Consider the following 20,604-nt stretch of genomic DNA (forward strand, 5'->3'; position numbering starts at 1 on the left):
AATTCTGCAAATGATACACTACTGAGAGAAGGAACCATTTCACACAGATAGCCTGTTTTGATATACGTGCATGCTGTTTGTCATTTCTCAGAACAGCACAACACTTAACTTACACTTAGCTTGGGATTGACTACAAACCCCAGAAATTTGCGTGTGACAACTGGAGATTTAAGTGCTAATCTAAATTCTTGATCCCAAAAAAAAAAAAAAAAAGGGCTATAAGCTTACATGCATGGACAGGAGTGTGCCAATACATTTGTACGGCTGCACAGGCAAATAAGTAGCTAAGCACCTAACACCTCATATATATGTAATACCTACCCTATTAACACATCCAGCCAACAGCAATATACATCTCTTTGGGGAACTTGCACCTTCATCCTAGAAATTGCAGTCCAATCATTATTTTAATGGAAAACAAGAAAGTAACTTAGAAATGTCTCACTTTATTAACCAAGGCTTGCTTTCCTGCCTACACATCCTTACACCTCAAATGCCATCTCTACATGCAAAGAAGAATCCCCCTAGAAACCAAATAAACAGCAAAAGTGCAAATGGCTTGTTCTGCCTCCTGGTTCATCAGAAGAACTACCTCTAAGGTGTTATTACTGAAAGTAACTCCTGGTGGGAGGCAGGGAGAAGGGATTGAATTGAATTGGTGACACATTGAATATAGCCTTGTTTTTCGCTTTTTAGCTTGAGTTGCAATGCTGCCAAGTAGAGAGAAAAAACCCCTCTCACCTGCAAACAAAATGCATGTATGGAAGACAAAGAATTCACTTTTTCAAAGTCACTTTTTTTCCATGTATCTTAACTACACTGGCTGAAGCAAATACATTTTCTAATTCAAAATAAAGGTCAGTCTAACAAGTTTAGTACCACAGGTCTATCAGGAAGAACAAGGCACTGAGCTATTTAAGCTGTTAAATGTAGTAGTAGTAGTATGAGGGGTTTAGAGTAAGCGCAATTTACTGGAAATCCATCCTAGTAACAACCCAGATCTTTACACTGTGCGAGGCAGATTTGTAACCCTTGAAAATAAAATATTTCAGTATGGGTAGTACTCCATCACCAACCATTAAATCCCCAATGCCTTAGCACTGGATTCATTAGCCCAACAACAAAAAGCAAAAGACACCAATAAATAAAGGCCAATATTTTTCGACAACTGCAGTATATTCCAAGAACCCTGTAAATTACTTCATCATATGAAGTCCTGAAACTTTATTGAGTTCTCATTCAAGTAAAATTAAAATATTTCTACCAAATCAAGTAATAAGACATCAAGTCTCCAGAGAAAATCACTTTTGATTCCGTATTAATGGAAATAAGTAAAATTTCACAAAGTTAGCTGCAAGGAACTGCTTTTCCTTGCAACTTAAGAGGACACACTTGGCTAAGAAGGTCAATGACTTCTGTAAAAAGACTAGAAGAAAACAGTAATAAAACTCTGAGCACTCTGTGCCTCCACTCCCTCAATATCCTGTAAGACCAAAAGCATCTAGGAATGCTGTACAGCACTGGGGGACGCTTTTGTGCCTATAGCCAATCTCCTGTTTCACTCAGCCATTTATCAAAATTTTAATGAAAAGCTTTCTAGTAAAAATGGGGGCTTTTTTGGTTTTGGTTTGTTTGGGCTTTTCTTAAAGTTTCATGTCTGTGAGGTAGTTGCTCACAGACACATTTTCTGTGGTTTTCAATCGCTCCTCTTGGCAAATAAGGTTTTAAGATTTTTCAAGTTACAAATTTTTTATGAGTTCTGTAACTTCCAAAGGTGTAAGAATTTTCCTAGTTCTTCTTCTGTTTAAAAAAATTTCCACTGACCATCTGTTCAGTGATATCTTTTAAGAAAAACAATTGGTTTACCTATAATATACAATCATATATCCTTACCCAAATTTGAAGTTTTTCAACAGTAATCACGAAAAATACACTAAATATGAGAACAGATTAGAAAGAGAATTTATCTATAAACACTTTGAAGTACACCTTGTTCCTACACTTCACCTCTTGGGAAAAATGTTTTAATCACTGTTTCCATTAAATGTGTTCAGCTGTTGAAAACCTAGCAAAACAGTAAGATCTGTATTTACTCTTACTCCCGATGCACATAGTGAATGGGCAAATAGAAGTGATATTAATGTGTTATTAGTAAAAAATATTGCCATTGACCCCAATAACAGATGTTCCATTTGTGCTAAAGAAAAAATTCATACTACCTTGTATGCCTCATAGGCATAAAATACTACTGACTTCCATCTTACTGTTTTGAAACTGCTCTCAACTGACAGGAGAATAAGTAATCAATTATTTCTCCCCGCAGTTAAACCAAGAAGCATTTTTAGACTCTGAAATGACCAATGTCGTAAGATTGTGTTTTGTATACAATTGAAAAGTAAGATAAAATGCAGCATATATAATGAATGCAAATAAATATGAGCTGCCTGCTGCTGGTCAGTCCAACAGTAATTGCATTTTGCAGCATGTCTAGGAAAATTAATTTATGTCCCTTCTTTGCTAATCAAATAGCATGTAATTAACTTTCTCTGTGGAAAAAAAGTCATTTTATTCAGTTCAATCATTTCACAGCACAATTTAAAAAATAATAATTGTATTTTACCAAAACACAAACATCTGGGATTTGGAACTACTGGTTCTAGCCCTCCTTGTGACTGCATTTCAGAAAGAAAATGGGGGCCTGTTATTTAGAAGGTATATACTTATACAGTGTCATTCTTCATAAAATTGCTGTTTTATTAAGAACACTATTTCACTTCACAAAAGCAGCTCTCAACAAAGCAGCTGAAAATTAAGCAGAAACAAGTAAATGCCCCCTTGCTGTGCCTGTGGGAAGTGTACGATCCCATCATGAAGCAGCCCTGCAACCTCCCCCGGTGTGGACGCAAGAGCTGCTGCTATTGTATAATCTGTACAATCTCAACAGCTGGAGAAAACCACCACCCATGAAAACCATGAAAACCATGAAACCATCACCCATGAAAAGGGGCTCCATGAACCTCTCCTCACAGGTCACTACATACTCCTTGCAGACTTCAAGGTGATGGCTCTGTGTCACCGAAGTCCTGCTTGAGCCACTTTTACTCTGCCATTCCACAGGGTTTAGACTGAGCTGACAGATCACAGACTAACAAAAAGATGAGTGTGTCTGAACAGAGTGCAATACAGAGATGTGAGTATCCCTCTGTGCCATCTTTTTCAGATGCCCAAGCATTCCCTCTTTTTGACTGCCTTCAGTGGCCTTTAAACCATGTTGCTGGTGATGCCTGTTTGAGGAGATAGCTGTCTTCATTTGAAAGACAGTGTTCCTTAGAATCTGCAGGAATTTTATGAAAGGGTCAGAAAAAATTTGGCAGCATGAGTTCCTATCCAAGTGCTATTATTAGCAACTAAGTTAAACAATTACAGTTCATCTCAAAGTATGATTAATAGCAACATAATAGTATCATACCCACCACTCTTTTTCTGTCAAGTCCCACACTTTATAAGACAAACATAGAAGAAGCAGCATATTTAATGCACGCAAATTAAGATGAACTGCCCGCTGCTGGTCAGCTCATCAGTGGTTGTATTTTGCAGTGTTTTTAGGAAAATGACTCATGTCAATATGTGGTCACCAGGTTACTAATCCAAACATATCAACATGCCTGGGAAAGAAGAAACTGGGAGTATAATTAAAGTTTGCTTCTAGCAAAATACCAGTCCATAGGAGGAATCAGAGTTCAGACCCTAGCTGTTGCCCTTCCTGCTCTACACAAGGCAGGAAATGAGAGAAAACACTCACAGCAACATGATCAAGCAAGGAGGGGTGATAACAGCTTTTGAAATTACTCAAGTCCATCTTTGTGCCTTTAGAACCTCAACATTAACTTCTACTACAGACCATTGGTCTTGACAATCTAACACGTTTCAATAGAGATAACAGAGCATGATAGTTCCCATGGGTTTCAAGGAACACTGCTTTCCACACAGAGGAAGGCAGCACAGGCACTATTTTAATGCTTCTGCCTGTGTAGTCCTATTGCCAGAGCAGAAGAAAGTGATGCAGAATTGGAAGAGAATACCTTACTGCTAAATACCACTAGCCTTCATCTTCCTGTAAATCCCTTGTCAGCACCACACAGCATGTTAGCACCCTCTGTCAGGACAACATCCAGCCTATGCACTCTCCCCGCTCACCACTTTCCAGAAGCTGAGGATGTGCCATGAGTACCTGACTACATGCACCATCTAGGAGACACCCCAATAAAGTGAGGGGCACTTAACCACCTTCTGCCACTGTTTAAGTCCCCAGATGATCCATCCCTTAAACCACAGAATCTGCACATCTTAGATGAGTACACATCTTAGATGCGCTTCAGACATGACACCCCACAGATGTGTCCCTTTTTATTCCTTTTTGACAGGACTTGCATTTGCTAAGTTTTGAGGAGCCCTTTCAGCAGATTACAACTTCAACATATTCTGCTGTCATTCACTGCTCAGACTGAGTGAGCAGTAAGCACTGAGATAACCTCTGGAACATCAAAATCCACCCTAAGCTAACCTCCCCCAGATGCTGCAGAGAAAAGCTGTATGGAAAAACATTAGAAGATCTTTTCACTATTTTTTCTCTTAGGACTGTGTCGGTCCTTAATTCTTCATTATCTCTATAAACAAACCAGGGACCTCACTACCACAGCGTGTTCCTCCTCACTTATCTCAGTCTTTGACAACTGGATTTTCTTCCAAATATGGATGTTTCTTTAACAACACAGACTGAGATATTCTCTGCTCTGCTACTACTGAACCGCACTGAAGAGAACTTCAATGGCTTGGCGGAGCATGGATCTTTCCCAGAAGGAAAGCCCACGGACATTGGAACCAGGTATAGGCAACATAGGAGGATTACAGAGATGCTGTTCACCACTCAAGGGAGAAAACTGTTGCAGCCTAAGCTTGATTAGAGTTCAGACTGGCAAGCACTGTGAAAGACAAAAAGGACATTTTAAAAATATATTTACAGCAAAAGTAGGATCAGAGACAGCATTGGTCCTTTACTTGATGAGGTCAGTCACCTCACAAATAGGGGCACAGGCAAAGTAGAGATGCATAATGCCACCTTCTCCTCTGTCTTCAATACTGATGATGGCCCCTGGAACCCCAGAGCCCCATGCTGAAAAATCTTAACAGGGTGGTCGATAAACTCCCAGCCAACTCTGAACTTGTTTGATACTTGTTGCTTCAGCTGGATGCTTGTAAATCTATGGTACCTGATAGGATTCCTCCCAGGGTGCTCAAAGAGCTGGCTGATGTCATTGTGGAACTTGTCCCCAGTATTTTCCAACAGTCTTAGGAGTCTGGAGAGGTCCCAGTTGACTGGAAGATGACATATGTTGTTTCAGTGTTCAAGAATGGTTGTAAGGAAGACCCTGGTAATGACAGGCCTGTCAATCTCATTTCAGTGCCTGATAAAATTATGGAGAAGTTTCTTCTGGGAGTTATTGAAAAAACACACAAGACACAAATCAGTCACTGGTCAGAGACAGCCCAAGTTTAGGAGGGGAAAGTCCTGATAAAACAACTTGATTTTCTTCTATGACAAGGTTACCCACCTAATTGACCAAGGGAAGACACTAGATTGGGGGAGGGGGGGAGGGGGGATTTTAGTAAAGATTTTGATAGCCTCTCTCATAATGTTCTTCTGAACAAAATATGCATCATACAGACAGACAAGCCCATAAGACACTGTGTGAGCAAACGGCTGATGAATCGGGCTCAAGGAGTTTAGTAAATAGGGTCACATCAGTCAGTGGCCATTCACCAGCAAGGTTCCCCAGGGGTTAATTTCAAGGCCAGTGTTCTTTGGTATTTTTACAAATTATCTGGATGCAGGAATCAAACGTACATTAAGTTTGCTGATGATACTAATTTAGGATGAGATGTGGACTCCATGGATCATAGAGGCCTTACAGAGAGATCTAGATAGACCAGAGAGCTGTGCAATCACCAACTGTCAGAAATTCAACAAGAGCAAGAGTGCCAGATCCTTCATCTGGGACAGGGTAGTGCTGGTTATCCATGCAAACTGGGGGAGAGGCTGGAGAGCAGCCCTGCAGAAAGAGATTGATAGCAATTACACGTCAACAGCGAGGCCTCGCAGCCAGAAGGGCCAACAGTAACCTGGTGTGCATCAGGCACAGCATCACCAGCCAACTGAAGGAGACAGCTGCCCTGCTGTGGCCTCACCTCAGGGACTGTGTGGGGTACCTCAACAGAAGGACATCAGACTATTTCAGTGTCCTGAGGACACTGACTAGAACAGTAAAAGGTCTCAAGGGCAAGATTTACCAGGAGCTGCTGATGTCCCTTAGATTGTTCAGCTTAAAGAAAGGGAACATTCGTGTTAAGCAAATAATGACTTTTCAAGCATAGCATCAGCAAAGGGGAGAATGGGAGACCTAGTTCACTGAGTTAAAAGAACAGACTGATGTGAACAGAGGGATCACCTATTGTCCAAGTATGAAAATCTATCTGAGTAGAAACACACATGCATATGCAGACTTCAGTTATGTTGGTAAGGAAACTAAAATGAAGGTGCAGCTGTATATGGGTATCTTTCTTTCCTAACCCTCAGAACTGATGTTCTGAATGCTTCTGTACAATTTTAGTAGCTTTATCTAATCACTTTTAAACAACGAACAATCCTCAAAACAATACTCATTGGTCTGTGATCTGTGAATTAAGATGTGAGAATACATAATTTCTCCCTGAAGATATATATAAGTTTAATAATTTTTACTGTTCAGATTGTCCCAAGTGCAGCCAGAACTCTTACAGTATTACAAAACTAGTTCAGTATTCCTAGAAAAAGATACAGACATAATGTTCCTGCTCAGAGACTGAAAAGACTAAACAACAAACTGAATGGCAAATGAATGAAAAATAGTATTTGTATCATAGAAGAGAACTACATATCAAAGCTAAAGTAGATGGTAGCAGCTGCATACATAAACAGGCATTCACAAGGATCCAAAGGCAAAAAAATATATAAGAAAAAAACAACACTGAGGCCAAACAACACTTTGCTCTAAGATTCCAGAGTAACTACTGATTTCAGTTAAAATCTTTGGGATTATTAATGTGCCTGAAGTAATGTACATGCCCATATCAGGTCTGATTGCTGTCAGTCAGAGTTTTAGTTAAAAGCCTCTTTTCACCAACCTCCAGATAAAAGTAAAATACTGTTTGGATACCAGAAACTGTCTAGCAGACACTATCTATATGTGATTTGAGCTGACACTGTCCACCTGTTCAACTAAAAAGAATCTTCAGGGATGGGTTGTTTTTAAAACAAAAGCATATTTTTTAAAAGTTCCAAGAAGGTTTGTATAGTCAAAAGTTTATGTTTTTACAACTATGTTCACATGATGACACCACCTGATTATGTCCTGTAGGATGGATCAAAATGGACCAGAGAGCTGTTTACTAAAATTAGAAAGCAGATGCAAGGAATGTATTGGGAGACCAACTTCTGCTCCCCTAGACAGTAACTTTATTCGAAATTATGAATACTTGGTCATTTGCACTCTTTGGTTAATGTATTTACATCCATTATATTTTACAGATGCAAGAACTCTCAAATATGAAGACATTCTATCCCACCCTTACAGTCCTGTACAGGAATATAGTTGCAATACAGAACTGTTACTTAGCTGTCCCTGCTCTAATTCATTAAGCACAATATTTCCTCTAAGGTGCATCCCTTTAAACTCACTGTGAGAGAGCTTCTTTCCAGAGTGTTTCCAGAGTGTTCCAGTTGTTATAGAACACATTGAAAACAAATAGAATTCTTATTATTCTAAAGTAGACTGTAATTGTTTGAAATACATCAAAACACCACCTTGTAGCAGCAAACCAATTTTGAGAGAAAAAAAGTGAGGATTTCAGTCTTGCTCTATTTCTCTCAATGTTGGTGGTTCGGTTTTCAAGGCTCGCACTTCTTTTTAACTGGCCACTGTAATGGCTTATGTGCAGCCTCTTAATTGAAAGTGATAAAAAAAAAAAAAAAGTCCTTCTACCACACATTAGGACATGGCTCAGCCTGGAACTAAAACTAAGGAATTATGCAAAGCTGTCCTAAAGTGAAATCCACAACTGTCAGACTTAAATACTAATCTCTCTTAAGATTAGTCTCCCTACACTAAAGAAATATAGTGCACTTACATGCTTGTTGCACTGGAAAAACACTTCATCTTCACACAGAGAAACCTTTCTAGCCTTCTACAAACATGGCTGTCATCATTACAAAGACACCAACTCTAAGTAAGTATTGACAATGGCTGTCTAAGCACTGATTCATTTGAAACTGATGCCGTACCACTGTGTTTTTCAGCCTCTCTGATTCATCAGTATTCAGTGTTCCTACTCACAGGAACCGCTTGGAAAACATATTCAAGATGATCCTCACTGAACAGAGATGTCTTCATAAACACACATTGATAGCTACAGCAAACATCACGATCCATTTCTGCGATAACACACATTTGTAAGTGCCAACCAAAGCCACTACCTGAGCTGCGTATTATCAGCTGACACAAACAACTATCAAGCATCCACCAGGACAGAGAACAAATAAAAGCTGAGCTCAAGCTCACCACTACCATAAGGACCACCTTAACAATGACCCCACTTTGGCCTACACTTGAGTCTGTGTGCACAGAGCACATTTCCTGGTACAATGACCAAATTAGGAGCCAGAAAGTGTTTTTACTGAGAAGGCTATCCTGTCTGAAAGGTGAAGGGTATGAAATAAATAATACATTAATCACCTCTATGTCAAGCTGAAGTGATAGCTCTCAACATATGTCTCCCTTCAACTAGCAGCTACCAGAAGAACAGCAGTGGCACTGAAAACATTGAGGGTGCGCTTGATAAAAACACCAGAAGAGCTGACAGTACAGAGACTCTCTGGCCAACACTGAACAGTATTTGTCATAGCGATGCCATTGGGCAGCATCTGGATGTAAGCTCTGTGACTGGAGAAGAAAATATTAATACACAGGCTATGGAGTTTATCCTTTTAATCCCTTGTAGCCATACCCCTCTGCTCAGGTATCAAGGCTTCCTCTAAGATCAAGGGAATCTGAACAGGAGCTTACTCAGAGACTAAGGGCACAGGTGGGGAGCAAGAGAAGCGCCTTCAAGCAGCTGGTTCTCATATTCTTAAGAGATTATTAGAGGTTCCAGCTAAAGGAAATACCTCCTCAACTTAAGATGTATATACACTTTGACTTTCAGCACCACAGTCCTCTGTGAGGACCCCACTATCATCCTGCTGAGGCACTGATACACAAGAAACCTCACATCATTTCCTAGCAACACAACTAGTACTACCAGCAGAAGCAAGACCTTTGTAGCCAGCTATGACCCTAACCATAAATATCTTTTCAGAGAGTTTATTTAGTGTCCTTCAAGTTACAGGATGCTGTTCTGCTTTCAGATACACAATCTGTCACCACTGCAATGGCAGCCACGCCTCTGATAAGATATTTTGGTCTCCAATTTTCAATACAATTTCCTGTTTTCAAAATTTCCTCTGTGTTCCCCAAACACCGGCCCCACTCCTCCCCATGCCCAATTTTAGAAAACATCTTTTAAATAGCAGTTTTCCAGCATAATCTTAAGCTCAGTGCGCTGAAAAAGAGACCATGCTTACTGAAGAAACCTAATTCATAAGCCAGACCTTTAACATACACTTGTGGTAGGATTTTTTCGTATGCTTTTATATTCAGAGAAGGAATATTGAAAATACTCAAATGGGAGGTAAATAAATGTAGTGGGGTGTTCTTAAGATGGCATAAACTGCAAATGGTAGACTAGCAAAGATCTTAACACTACAGTTTTAGGTCTTATTTTCTACAGTCTTTCTTCCATTATATTTACAGCTTTTACTTTACAGCCCCTTACTCCTACGAGTACTAAAACTATTTTAAAAGGTAGAAAGTGCCAAGTCCATGAACTTCTTTTTTAAGAACAAAACAAACAAACAAACAAAAAAAAAAAAAAAAGAAAAGGAGATGACAAAACCACTTTTCTCCCACAAATCTTTGCTGATGAGAGGAAGCACATCCCAGATACCAAGAGACTGAAGCAGTACCTGGCACGAGCCCGTTACTTCAGTCAGAGGAAAGCAGTGGATCAGCCACCTGGCTTTATGCAGGTTTTCCTTGCTAAGGTGAGCTGTGTTGTACATTATGGCACCACCACTTGGCAGGCAGCCTGCTGTGTGTCCAAGATAGGGCAGTGTGACAGACTACCAAAAACATCATACATATATATATATATATATATACACATGTACCGGTATACAGTCCTGTGTACTGCATTAAAAGGAGGATCAAAGAGAAAGATCATTTGACTCCCTTCTCCTCAATATTTCTTCAGCTGAGCTTGTAGAAGAGCCACATAAGGAGAGGGGAAGCTTTTTAGAGAGACTCATTAAGAGTCCATCATTATTCCATGTACAGTCTCCTTTTAAGCCTCCCCAAGAACCTGTTAATCTGTGATCTACTCTCCACTGTAATCCCAGCCAAAATACATCAGCAAAGCTAAACATCTGTGAAAAAAAATTTGCAAGTCATATTCCCAAAACACCAAATTTAAATTCCTAAGCACCTAAAAAAAATACACAAATCATTCAGAAAGTCTTCTAATATACTTGCCCAATACAATAATTACAAGATTATATTCATGCATAACCAAACTAAGATAATTCTAATGCCTAACTAACTGAAACTGTACTAAAGGCACTGATTTTAATAGACCTTATGAAATAAAATCTATACTTTCTTCATATTTGTCAACTGCCCGACCAATTTTAAGGACAGTGCAGGGTAAAATATTATTGCTTAAATTGTTTGAGCATGTCTAAGCAGAAGTCACTGAAATCATTGTATTAATTTTCCTGAAGATTCTAAAATAAAAAGTAATATCCCAGTTTTATCACCTCTATTATTACCCTCTTTCTTCATTCCATTTATTGTTTCTTTGCCCTGCAAATGGCTGTCTTCCTATCTTTGATAATTATAAGAACACATATTTCTATCTAGCAAAAAAATTTAGATAGCTGTGTAGCAACTTCATAATTTTTCAAAAATCTTAAAATGCATCATCATCATCTGTTTCAAAGCTTCCCAAGCACAAAAAGAAACAGTTCTCTACAAACAGGAATGCAAAACTCACAACTAAATGTAAATGCCTCCTTCTATAAACATACATCTGCACATATAAACAAGAAACAATTTTAGTACAACTCCAACCCTGCAAAAAAAAAAGGACAGAATAGGGGAGGAGCACACAGGGTAAGTTTTAGAGCGTGCATCAAAGACAAGACTGTCTTCTAACATATTTTGATAGCTACTTTAAGGAGAGCACAACAATCAGGTTTTTTTCATCAATATGACAGATGGAACAAGTGGTTTGCTTCACAAATAAGGAAGTTGCAGTCTGCCTGCTAAAAACGAGGTAATCTATGGAAATATTTCAATAGTAGATAATTTTATCTTAGGCATGTCTATGCACTAGCTATTTCTTCCACTATGTGTTCACCTATTTACAGAGCAGCACTTATTTTTAGCTAAGGAGACTATTTACATGAGGCTGCAGCACATAATCACAAAACTAAGGGAGATCAAACAACTTGTTGAGCCATGAATGACTACACACTTGAGTTGTGAACCACGTGGAAGGAAACACTTGACAATGATGGCCTAGATACATCTGCTTCAGAGGCCAGTAGCATGCATCAGATTATCTCCTGGAGTATTAACCTGACCAGCATTTCTGAAGCTGCTCAAGTCTACAGAGGCAAAAAAAAGCAGTATTTACATGAAAGGTATATACAAACCTTGCACTTTCAGGCTGGACACTCTGTTCTGAAAATTTACCCTGACATTTATTTTGATTAAGCTCCCACAAACAGCTGGTTCTGCTTAACTTAATCTCATTAAAAGTCCCAAGCAGACGAATTTAAACAGGCCCTGTTCTACTGTAAGTCTAACCTGTAAAAACATGACAGTCCACAAGTTTCCAAACAACAAGCCTTCAGCATCATGTTCACTGGTGTATGTATCTCCTAACTGCAAGCTGCAGCTTTAGTAGTACTGAGTGAAAAGTGTTTCTCTCAGCCTGTATTATTCTATGCCTTCTTACTTCTCATTTGTAGCTTTAAGTAAGCAGACAGGTTCCATTTTTTGTGGCTCACTTGAGAAATCAACAGAAATGATGAAGGGGAAAGGGGCTCTGTGTAGACCAGCCTTCCTGAAAGGGCTGTAGTTAGCAACTCAAGGTCTGTGTGCATTAAAGTGTGATGGATGGTTTCACAGGGCTGATAACTTGAACATATTAATTATATGATTCTATCTCACAACCTAAAAAGCCCTAAAAAACAGCTTCTGTCTGTCATGCTGTTTTCAGATTTAGCTGATTTTTACTGTGCTAAGCAGAGACAAAATAGCCAGGTAAGCTGCAGCCAGTAAATTTAGAAGGGAGTGAGAAAGATGATGAGTGCTGTTTATCAGTGCTGTTCTGGCAATACATTTCCAAGAACCCACTAACCTTTAAGGAAAGGGACAGGGGGTAAGTACAGCTAAATAGAACTCAGTTATATGAGCTTTAGAGACCTTTCAAGGAAAGAGATGCATATATTTCACAATTTAAGAAAGTCAACAAGAAAAAGAAAAACCAAAACCCAATCACAGACACTACAAGCATTATTCCAGAAGTGAGCTTAACAGCCACTTCTCCCACTGCAACACTCACAGTACTTGAAGTGCTTTGACACTTGAGCAGTTTGAGATGGACCAGTGCCACACACAAGGAAGTCTAAGAACATAAGAACATATATAATATTAATCTCATATATTATAAGAGCAGTTAATGCTGATAATTAAGCCTTCCTTCTAACATGCCTTGTTTGATGTAACCGCACAAGTTTGAATTTATTCAACTCAAGTCATAGAAAAACCTTTTGTTAATAACACTTTTGCAGTCAAATCAACCTTTGCTACAGCACTGCTGAGATCAATAATATTACAAAAGAGAGAAATCTGGTGCAGTCTGCTGTCAATCAGTTCTCTTCTGAGCCACATTACGTTTCATTCATCGTGCTGCACACCCTACTTCCTTGCCCAGAGGGAAGGGAATTAAAAGGTCACCACTTAGCCAATAAAATATATATCTAGCTATTTTGTGGGGATGAAACAGTGTCTTTAAGTAGTCATCCAAAGAAGACAGACTACCCAGAAGGTCGCATGCTACTGCACATCAATAAACATCTTGATCTAGGAATCGAAATGAAAAATATCAGACCACTGCAGGTATGAAAGGGGGACTCAGAGACCTGTCAGAAAAATTACAAAATTAGAGCTGAGCACTGCATTCAGCAAACAGATGATATAGACACAGCAGAAATAAGTAGTGCTGGGAGCTAGGTTCAGATAGCACACTGAAATTTTCAGTAACAGGGAAAAAATCACTTTGGATACTTTTTATCTGTATTTTCTCTTAGGTCTCGCTACTGGTAAACACATAAGTCAGCTTCTCCTTTCTTTACCTCTTCAGTCTTTCCAGGACTGTTTCACTGTAAGCATAATAAAAAAAAAAATTAAAAGAGTAATACCCTGCTGATACCTACTTCATGATTCTTTTAATCCCAAAAATTGCTTTCTCCTCCATTCTTTCAGACTCACTAATTGAAATGCTCCAGGGAACAGTCCTTGTGGAACATGTGGAAATAAGAAAGAGCACCTAAACTGTACTTCCACTGCATGTCAAAGCAAACATTAGATGCTCAAGACAACAAAAACAGCACTGGGATTCTAAGGAAATACACTGATTTTTGCCATCCATGCTGCTATCAAAACACATATAGCAGACTCATCATCTCACTGAAGAACTGTAGCTGTAGAACAGAGCTTCTGCACTAGAACTACTGTAACCAACCAAGAATAAGACCAACTGGTATGCTGTTTTCCCTCAAAAAAAAAAAAAAATCCCTTGGCTTATGGAATTTCATCCTGAATTAACAGGTTTTTATGCACACAACTACACTGAAACGAACCTGATGGCAGCAAATTGCATAGTGAAATAGGAGGAACTTCAAATGCCAAACCATAAAGCTCTCTAGGACCGGAACAGAGAATCAAGATGACACGATTACAAAACCAGCACAAAATAGCTGGCTAAGAAAGAACGATGAGAGTGTCTCTGCCTGGAAAGGGTTTGAAGCTACAGAAAGGGAAAGAGTCTATGAAGACACTGGAGTCACAGGAGGAAGAAAAATGTACATTTACTGATGGGAAAAATACAAGAGAAAGAACAAAGAAAGAAACATTACCTGTGGCACTGAAGAAAAAACCAAATTTGCAGTCAACTTTGACAGGTATCCAACACTGAAGTTCAGCTAATGTTCTGGGGAGGGAAAAAAACTCCAAAACAAATCTCAAAGCCTACAGACCCCATAACTTCACATGCAAGTTATAGTAAACATACATACACAGTGTGCTGTATAGCTAGAGTTAAAAGACATCTCTTATGTAACTTATGCTTTGTCAATGCAGAATTAAAGAAATGTGTTTCTTTAAGGAATAAATTCACCATAAAGGTCTTCCTCAAAAGAGAAGAAGGAAAAAAATAAAGGTAATTGCTTCCTAAAACTAGTCAAAAGGGACATATAGAAGTGTACATAATCACCTGCCAGCCTTCCTGCTGAGAAAGCTTGAACTTCTTGTACTTCTAGATTTGATTCCTACTCCTGCCAAGATTATCTGACTCCAAAAGCAGGCTCTGAGGACCACTTACACAATGAGACACCACGGCACATGACCGCAAGTGTCAGAACTTGACCCTCACAACATATAAAGGATCAGATCACTAAAACATGTAAAATTATGTTCATTTTTGTTGAAGTCTACAGGTACATTCACATGTGAATGATTTTGGGAAGAGGAAAATCTGAAAGGATCTACAAAAAAGAAACTCCTTTAAATTCTGTTGAATTGGGAGTATCCCTGTGCTTTCTATATGTGTTACTCTTTCCACAACTGTGTATTTCTTGGCACTTAGTAAGAGGTACCCAGCATGGTGCTTGACTGTTCCGCATAAGAGCTGATTATGCTCCCACAGCCACTTAGAGGAAGGTTTAGAAGTATGAAATAAGTACCTACACATCTCCATCTTTAAAAGTAGAAAAACATTAACTTAAAATAAAAAAATGCATCTGGCAAATGAAAATTAATTTATTAAGCCTAAAATTATTTTAGCTGCTCAATTTGTGCCCCCCAGTCCTATGTGCAGAAGGCCAACTACCAGCAGTGACTGCTGCACCAGTTAAAAGCACGAGATTTATACTGGCACTCTTATTAGAGCTGAGGTAATTTAAGAGGAATGTCAGCACAAATTTACTTTTCAAACTTTATTACTCTGCTTTAAGAGGAGAAAGAATGCCTGCTATTGTAAGTTTTAAAATATTTACAAAATCTTTGGTATCTGGTTTTAGTCGCACAGAGTTAAAACCAAAACTCTTAAAATCACATCACATTACGTTTCTTTCATAAGAAAATAGGAAAAAAGAATAAGAAAAATCACGTTTAGTGAAAACAAAGTTTTTAAAGAGAAATGTGATCACTCTTCACTCTAGATAGAATTCAAGGCTACTGCTGAATTAAAAGGAGGACATGCGGACTGCACTACAAGCTATGAGCTTGTGAAGCTGGCTTCCATAGGTATCTGAGCTATTCAAACCCACTTCCCTTTGAATGTGCAGGTTCCTACCATGGAGAGTCAAAAGGGGATGAAAAATCTCAAACTAATGACATCTACACCAGTTGCGCAACTTTAATCCTGAACCAGAGGCCACATTCTCACCCTCCTGTCTGCAGACTGAACTTCCTTCTCTTCTTCTGGTAGGGAACAATGTAACCTACTTTTTATATCATCTTTATTTCTCTTTAAAGAGAGGGATGCTGGAAACTGTCCTGGTGGCCATTCGGTGTGACCTTTTCTCACAGCATAGAGAGATTTCAAAAATCACCTCTGTACCATGAAGGCCTTCCAAAGTCATCTCTAACAGACATGTATTTTATTATTACAGAAACACAGGAAAGAAATGTGTAAGTTGAGCAGAATACAGAAACAAAAGGGAACCATGTGGGAAAGAGGCAATTTTCTCTTTGGCTTTGCAAATAGCAGGCAACAGAAAAACCACTGATGGACCATAATACTTTTCCTATTAAACCAAGTACCTTTTTGAACATAACTACTTGTAATAGCAGTGTTAAGGATTAAAACAAAAGCCCATCCTGTGCAGTCAAAATGGAATTCTAACAGAGGGAACCAAAGGAAGAAACAACAATTTATTTGCTCTGTCTCCTCCTGCTCTGCCTAATGCCCACAGTTAGGAGGGCACTGTCCTCAGGTGGTGGTGCCACTCAGCCCCTGCTCTCTCAGGCAAGGCTCCCAAGACAATGCCATTTTGAGGTAGACACCTGTCCACTGGCAACAAGCATGAGAACATCAACCGCAAAATGAGGCTACCACATGGCAACATCTTTCAGTCACTACAAAACTTGCTTCCAAACTGAAACAGCTACCAAGAGGTGAAAAGCTCCGTATCAGATTTCTAATCCCTCCTCTTTACAACTTTTTTTTTTTTTACTTTGTAATGATCCATGTAAGTTTTCCTGGTCTTACAAAACTTGCTCCCTCGAAAATGTTTCCCAAATCACTTTGACTTTCACATAGCAAGGATTTTTACAATGCATGTGAGAAACATTCTGTTGCTCATTATCTATTTGATAAAACATACTTTAAAAAAAGGTCAGATAAAAATTGGTATAATGTGGAGCTCTAGTGGTAGTGAAGAAGTAAAGCAGCACATAACACCAACCATGAAAAAGTAGATATTGACCTTTAGTAAGAAAACAGTAACATAATCATAACAGATGGATGTAAACAAGGAAGAAGGAAAAGGGGAAGAGCTTAGCATCAAATTCAACATCATTTCAGGCTCACAGAATGCATCTCTGCAAACAGCATGACGAGTAACTCACATTTCTGTGCACAAACTTGCATCTTGTAATTTATTGCAGTTAAGCAACAGAAAAAATAATGTCCGTTTGCTTATATTAGCCTTAAAAATATATATATATATATATAATATATATACTACAACAGGAAACCAATGATCCTTACCAAAACTAGCTGGGAGTTGAGTAATTCTACGCACTCTTTTAGAACAGTCCTAGTCAGATATATTGTCCTTCTCACGATAGCCATGGCAACTCCTACATCAGCCAGTAAATACTCTGTTCTCAGCTGTATCAGTAGGCAGCTTTAACACTGAGGTTCGGAAGTCCCTTCAGACTGATGAGTTTGGCAGGAATTAAATCCTAAACTAGGAGAGCTCCTTCCTTATAGATGAGTACTATCACACATCCTGCTGGCAAGCATATTCAGCTTAAGTCCTGTTGACAGTCAATATTCCACCTGTAAAGGAGATGGGTTTTCGAACAGAATGAGAGGATATGTAAAGCATCCTCTGTATCTAGTGTGCCTCATCACAGAGGATGCTGGAATTCCTACATGCCCCTGTAAAACACTGGCATTATTTTCTTAACTTCCAAGGTGCGAAATGAATTTGGCTATACATTAGAGGAAGCTTCTGAAGCTAAAACAACATTGACAGTTATCAGACTACCAAAAAGGAGCACAGAAACTGACAACACTGCAGTGTGAATGTGCAAACAATTGATTGGAGTAGTAGAAGGGCCCATTTCCAAAGTCAAGCAGTATCCCTGGTTGCACAAATCGACAGTGTCAAGCCTTCAGTAAGAAAACCCTGCAATTCCTTCCTAGAGAATCTGCTTTCCACCAAGACTACAGAAAAACAAGACTGAAAAAAGCTCATGTATATATTACTGCTAACTTGCAATAGACCCTCCACCTATTTCAATCCATGTTATAAATTGTTCAATATTTTTGCCAGGAACTTTTGCTCTACTTCCCAAGTTGAACACACAGTGCCTTGATTCAGTTCTATTCCATGTAAAACAGAACATATTTCATCTGCTAGAGTAGACCATTAACTTCTTCCTAAGTGTTACTGTTTGGCAACATCCAGCCTAATCGGGAGGGTTTATTAGCATTAATTCCAATATAGTGCTACAGTGAAAACAAATTATTCTGGGCTCAACACTTTTTCCACCTAAGGAACAGCTGCTGATTGAAGAGGCATCCCCTGGATCTGACTTAGGTGTATTTCAAAAACATGGGATACCAAACACCCCGGAGTTACAAGCCTCCGAGAGGAGATTTCCAAGCTGTGTCCGTTACCTGGTGGACAGATGCACTCTGGAGCCGCTTCTCTCGCTACTCGTATTTTTGCCAAGTGCTCGTAGGATTTCTGGGGGCGAGAGAAGCAACATGAGGCCACTCGGCGAGCTCGCTCCGCCACAGGCAGCGCTCCCGACCGCGGCCGTAAACCGGAATTTACCGCTATGCCAGAAGCTGCGCAACCAGCGGTGGCTTCTTTGCTTGGACTCGGCCTAAGGTGTCTCGCTGACCTCACCACCCCCTCATCAACAGAGCCAAGCCCGACACCTCGGGGTCTCTCCCACCGCCGCCGCAAGTGACGCCCGTCTTTCTGCCTTGCCGACACGCGCGGTCGAGAAGCGCAGGCACGGCGGCAAGTTACAGATGAGAAAAGCGCCTCAGGGGCGGCAGACGCAGGGTCCCCCGCCACCCCCTATCCCGCCCGCTCCAGCAGCCCGGGGCGCCCCCGGCCCTCTCCTCCCCCGGCCCCGCCGGCCCCCGGGGATGCGGGCTCACTTTCCCCGCTTCCCTCTCCACCTCCCGCCCGAGCAGCTCGCCCCGGCCGCCCCCCCGCCCCGAACACCCCCCCATGCCCGCCACACGCACACCGCACGACAGCGGCCACCCCGCCCCGCACACCTGGGCGAGAAGTCGCTCCACTTTCTCCTGCATCATCGCGTTCAGTTGCTCCAAGGAAAAGCCGGGCAGCGGCGGGAGCGGGGCGGCGGCAGAGAAGCCCCCTCGGGCGCCTTCGATGGCCGCGACCCTGGCCTGGAGGTCGCTGGTCCGCACCCCCAGGTAGACGCAGGAGGCCGCGGCCAGCGCCGAGAGGAGCGCGGCCAGCGCGGAGCCGACCGGCCCGGCCCGCCGCGGGCAGCGGTCCCCGCCGCAGCCGGGCTTCCCGGGGCCGGGCTTCCCGCTGCCGCCGGGCTTCCCGCTGCCATCCTGTCCTGCGGCTCCTCGGCTCTTCCCCAGCGTGCTCGCACACCCTTCAGCTGCGGCAGCTTTGATTTCCTTTCCTCCGCCCCCCATGGAGGCAATTAGTTTACAAACAACGATAACAAAAATAATAGCAACGAAGTAGGAGAAAATAAATAACAAAATGGCAAAATAATGATTTAAAAGAAGAAAAAACGCGGTAAGTAGAAGCAAAGCCCGCAGCCGGCTCACACACTTTGAAGGCGAAGCGGCGGCGCGCTCCGCAGCCCGCACCGCACCGCGCACCGCCCGGCAGCGGGTCGCGACCCACCCCGCGGCAGGGGCGGCGGCGGGGGGCGGGGGCGACGAGCCGCAAGCCGGCAGCGGGGCTGGGTGCGAGACGAGCCCCCGCGGCTTCCAGCCGCCCGTCGGAGGGAGCAACGTGCTCTGCGAGCGCTTTGCCACTTGTCAGAGAGGTTTTCAGGCGCGGGGCGGGAAGCGCCCCCCCTCCGCCTCCCGCTCCCCTCCCCGCCGCCGCCGGAGGACTTGTTGCTCCCGCTCCACCTGCCTGCCGGCGCCCAGCAGCCGCGCCGCGCCAGGCGGGGAAGCCCGCAGGCGGCAGGCAGCCCGCGCTGCCCCGCTGTCAGCCGTGGAGCCGCCGCCCCGCATCCCCGCCCTCATCGGCATAATTTATTCACCTAGGCGGAGGGCGGCCTGCGGGCCGCGGGGGGCTCTCTTTGCATAATGTATGCACGGCGTGCAGGACATCAGACTCGCAAATTAGGAGGACGAGGGTCGCAGTGGCCTCGGGAGGGGCGCCCGCGCCCGGTGGTAGCGGGGAGGGGGCTGCAAAGGGCGGGGGGAGCTCCGGAACACTGAGCAAATTTACAGCGGTTTATGGCTGGGCTGTCAGGCCCACGGTGCGGGCATAAAGCACGGGAGCACTCCGTTGTCCCGTTCTTTTTTTAGAGTGTGGAGGATAAACGCGTATAACTCACCGTCGCAGGCAGGCGACACAAGGGCTCGCTTACAAAGAAGCAGCATGCACTAGCTTCCCAGGTTTAATTAAAAGTAAATCTTCCCAGGTATGAAGGTTTAATTTTAGCCAATTTGTTTATTTCTCAAGTTGCTTCTTCACTGTTCCATGCACACTAGCCAGTTTTCATTGTGTCTGGTTCGGTTGACTAGAGAAGGAGCATCACCATCCAAAGAACTGCAGGTGTGGCCTGATGGAAAGCTTGGTGATTTCTGGTCCTTTCCTCTCTGCCTCTTACCTTCCAAATGCTGCATTGACCTGCTGTAGCTTGGTTCTCATCT

General features: G+C 41.8%; 1 protein-coding gene across 19 annotated transcripts in view; it reads right to left on the reverse strand.

Moving 5' to 3' along the window:
• COL25A1 (collagen type XXV alpha 1 chain) overlaps window positions 1–19,901 on the reverse strand; it is a 316,322-nt gene extending 296,421 nt beyond the window's left edge. For 8 of the 19 annotated variants that reach the window (XM_032108057.1, XM_032108055.1, XM_032108060.1 and 5 more), the window contains exons 1-2: window positions 19,009–19,897; window positions 18,391–18,460 (exon numbers count right to left, since the gene is read on the reverse strand). In XM_032108057.1, coding sequence (XP_031963948.1) covers window positions 18,391–18,460; window positions 19,009–19,401 — 463 coding nt within the window. In that variant the 5' untranslated portion in view covers window positions 19,402–19,897. Of the gene's footprint in view, window positions 1–18,390; window positions 18,461–19,008 lie in introns of all 19 variants that reach the window. The other 11 variants (XM_032108056.1, XM_032108058.1, XM_032108054.1 and 8 more) reach the window with 5 other exon arrangements.
• Between the last annotated feature and the right edge of the window lie 703 nt (window positions 19,902–20,604).

The sequence above is a fragment of the Corvus moneduloides genome, chromosome 5, assembly GCF_009650955.1.
Source record: "Corvus moneduloides isolate bCorMon1 chromosome 5, bCorMon1.pri, whole genome shotgun sequence".
Lineage (NCBI taxonomy): Eukaryota > Metazoa > Chordata > Aves > Passeriformes > Corvidae > Corvus > Corvus moneduloides.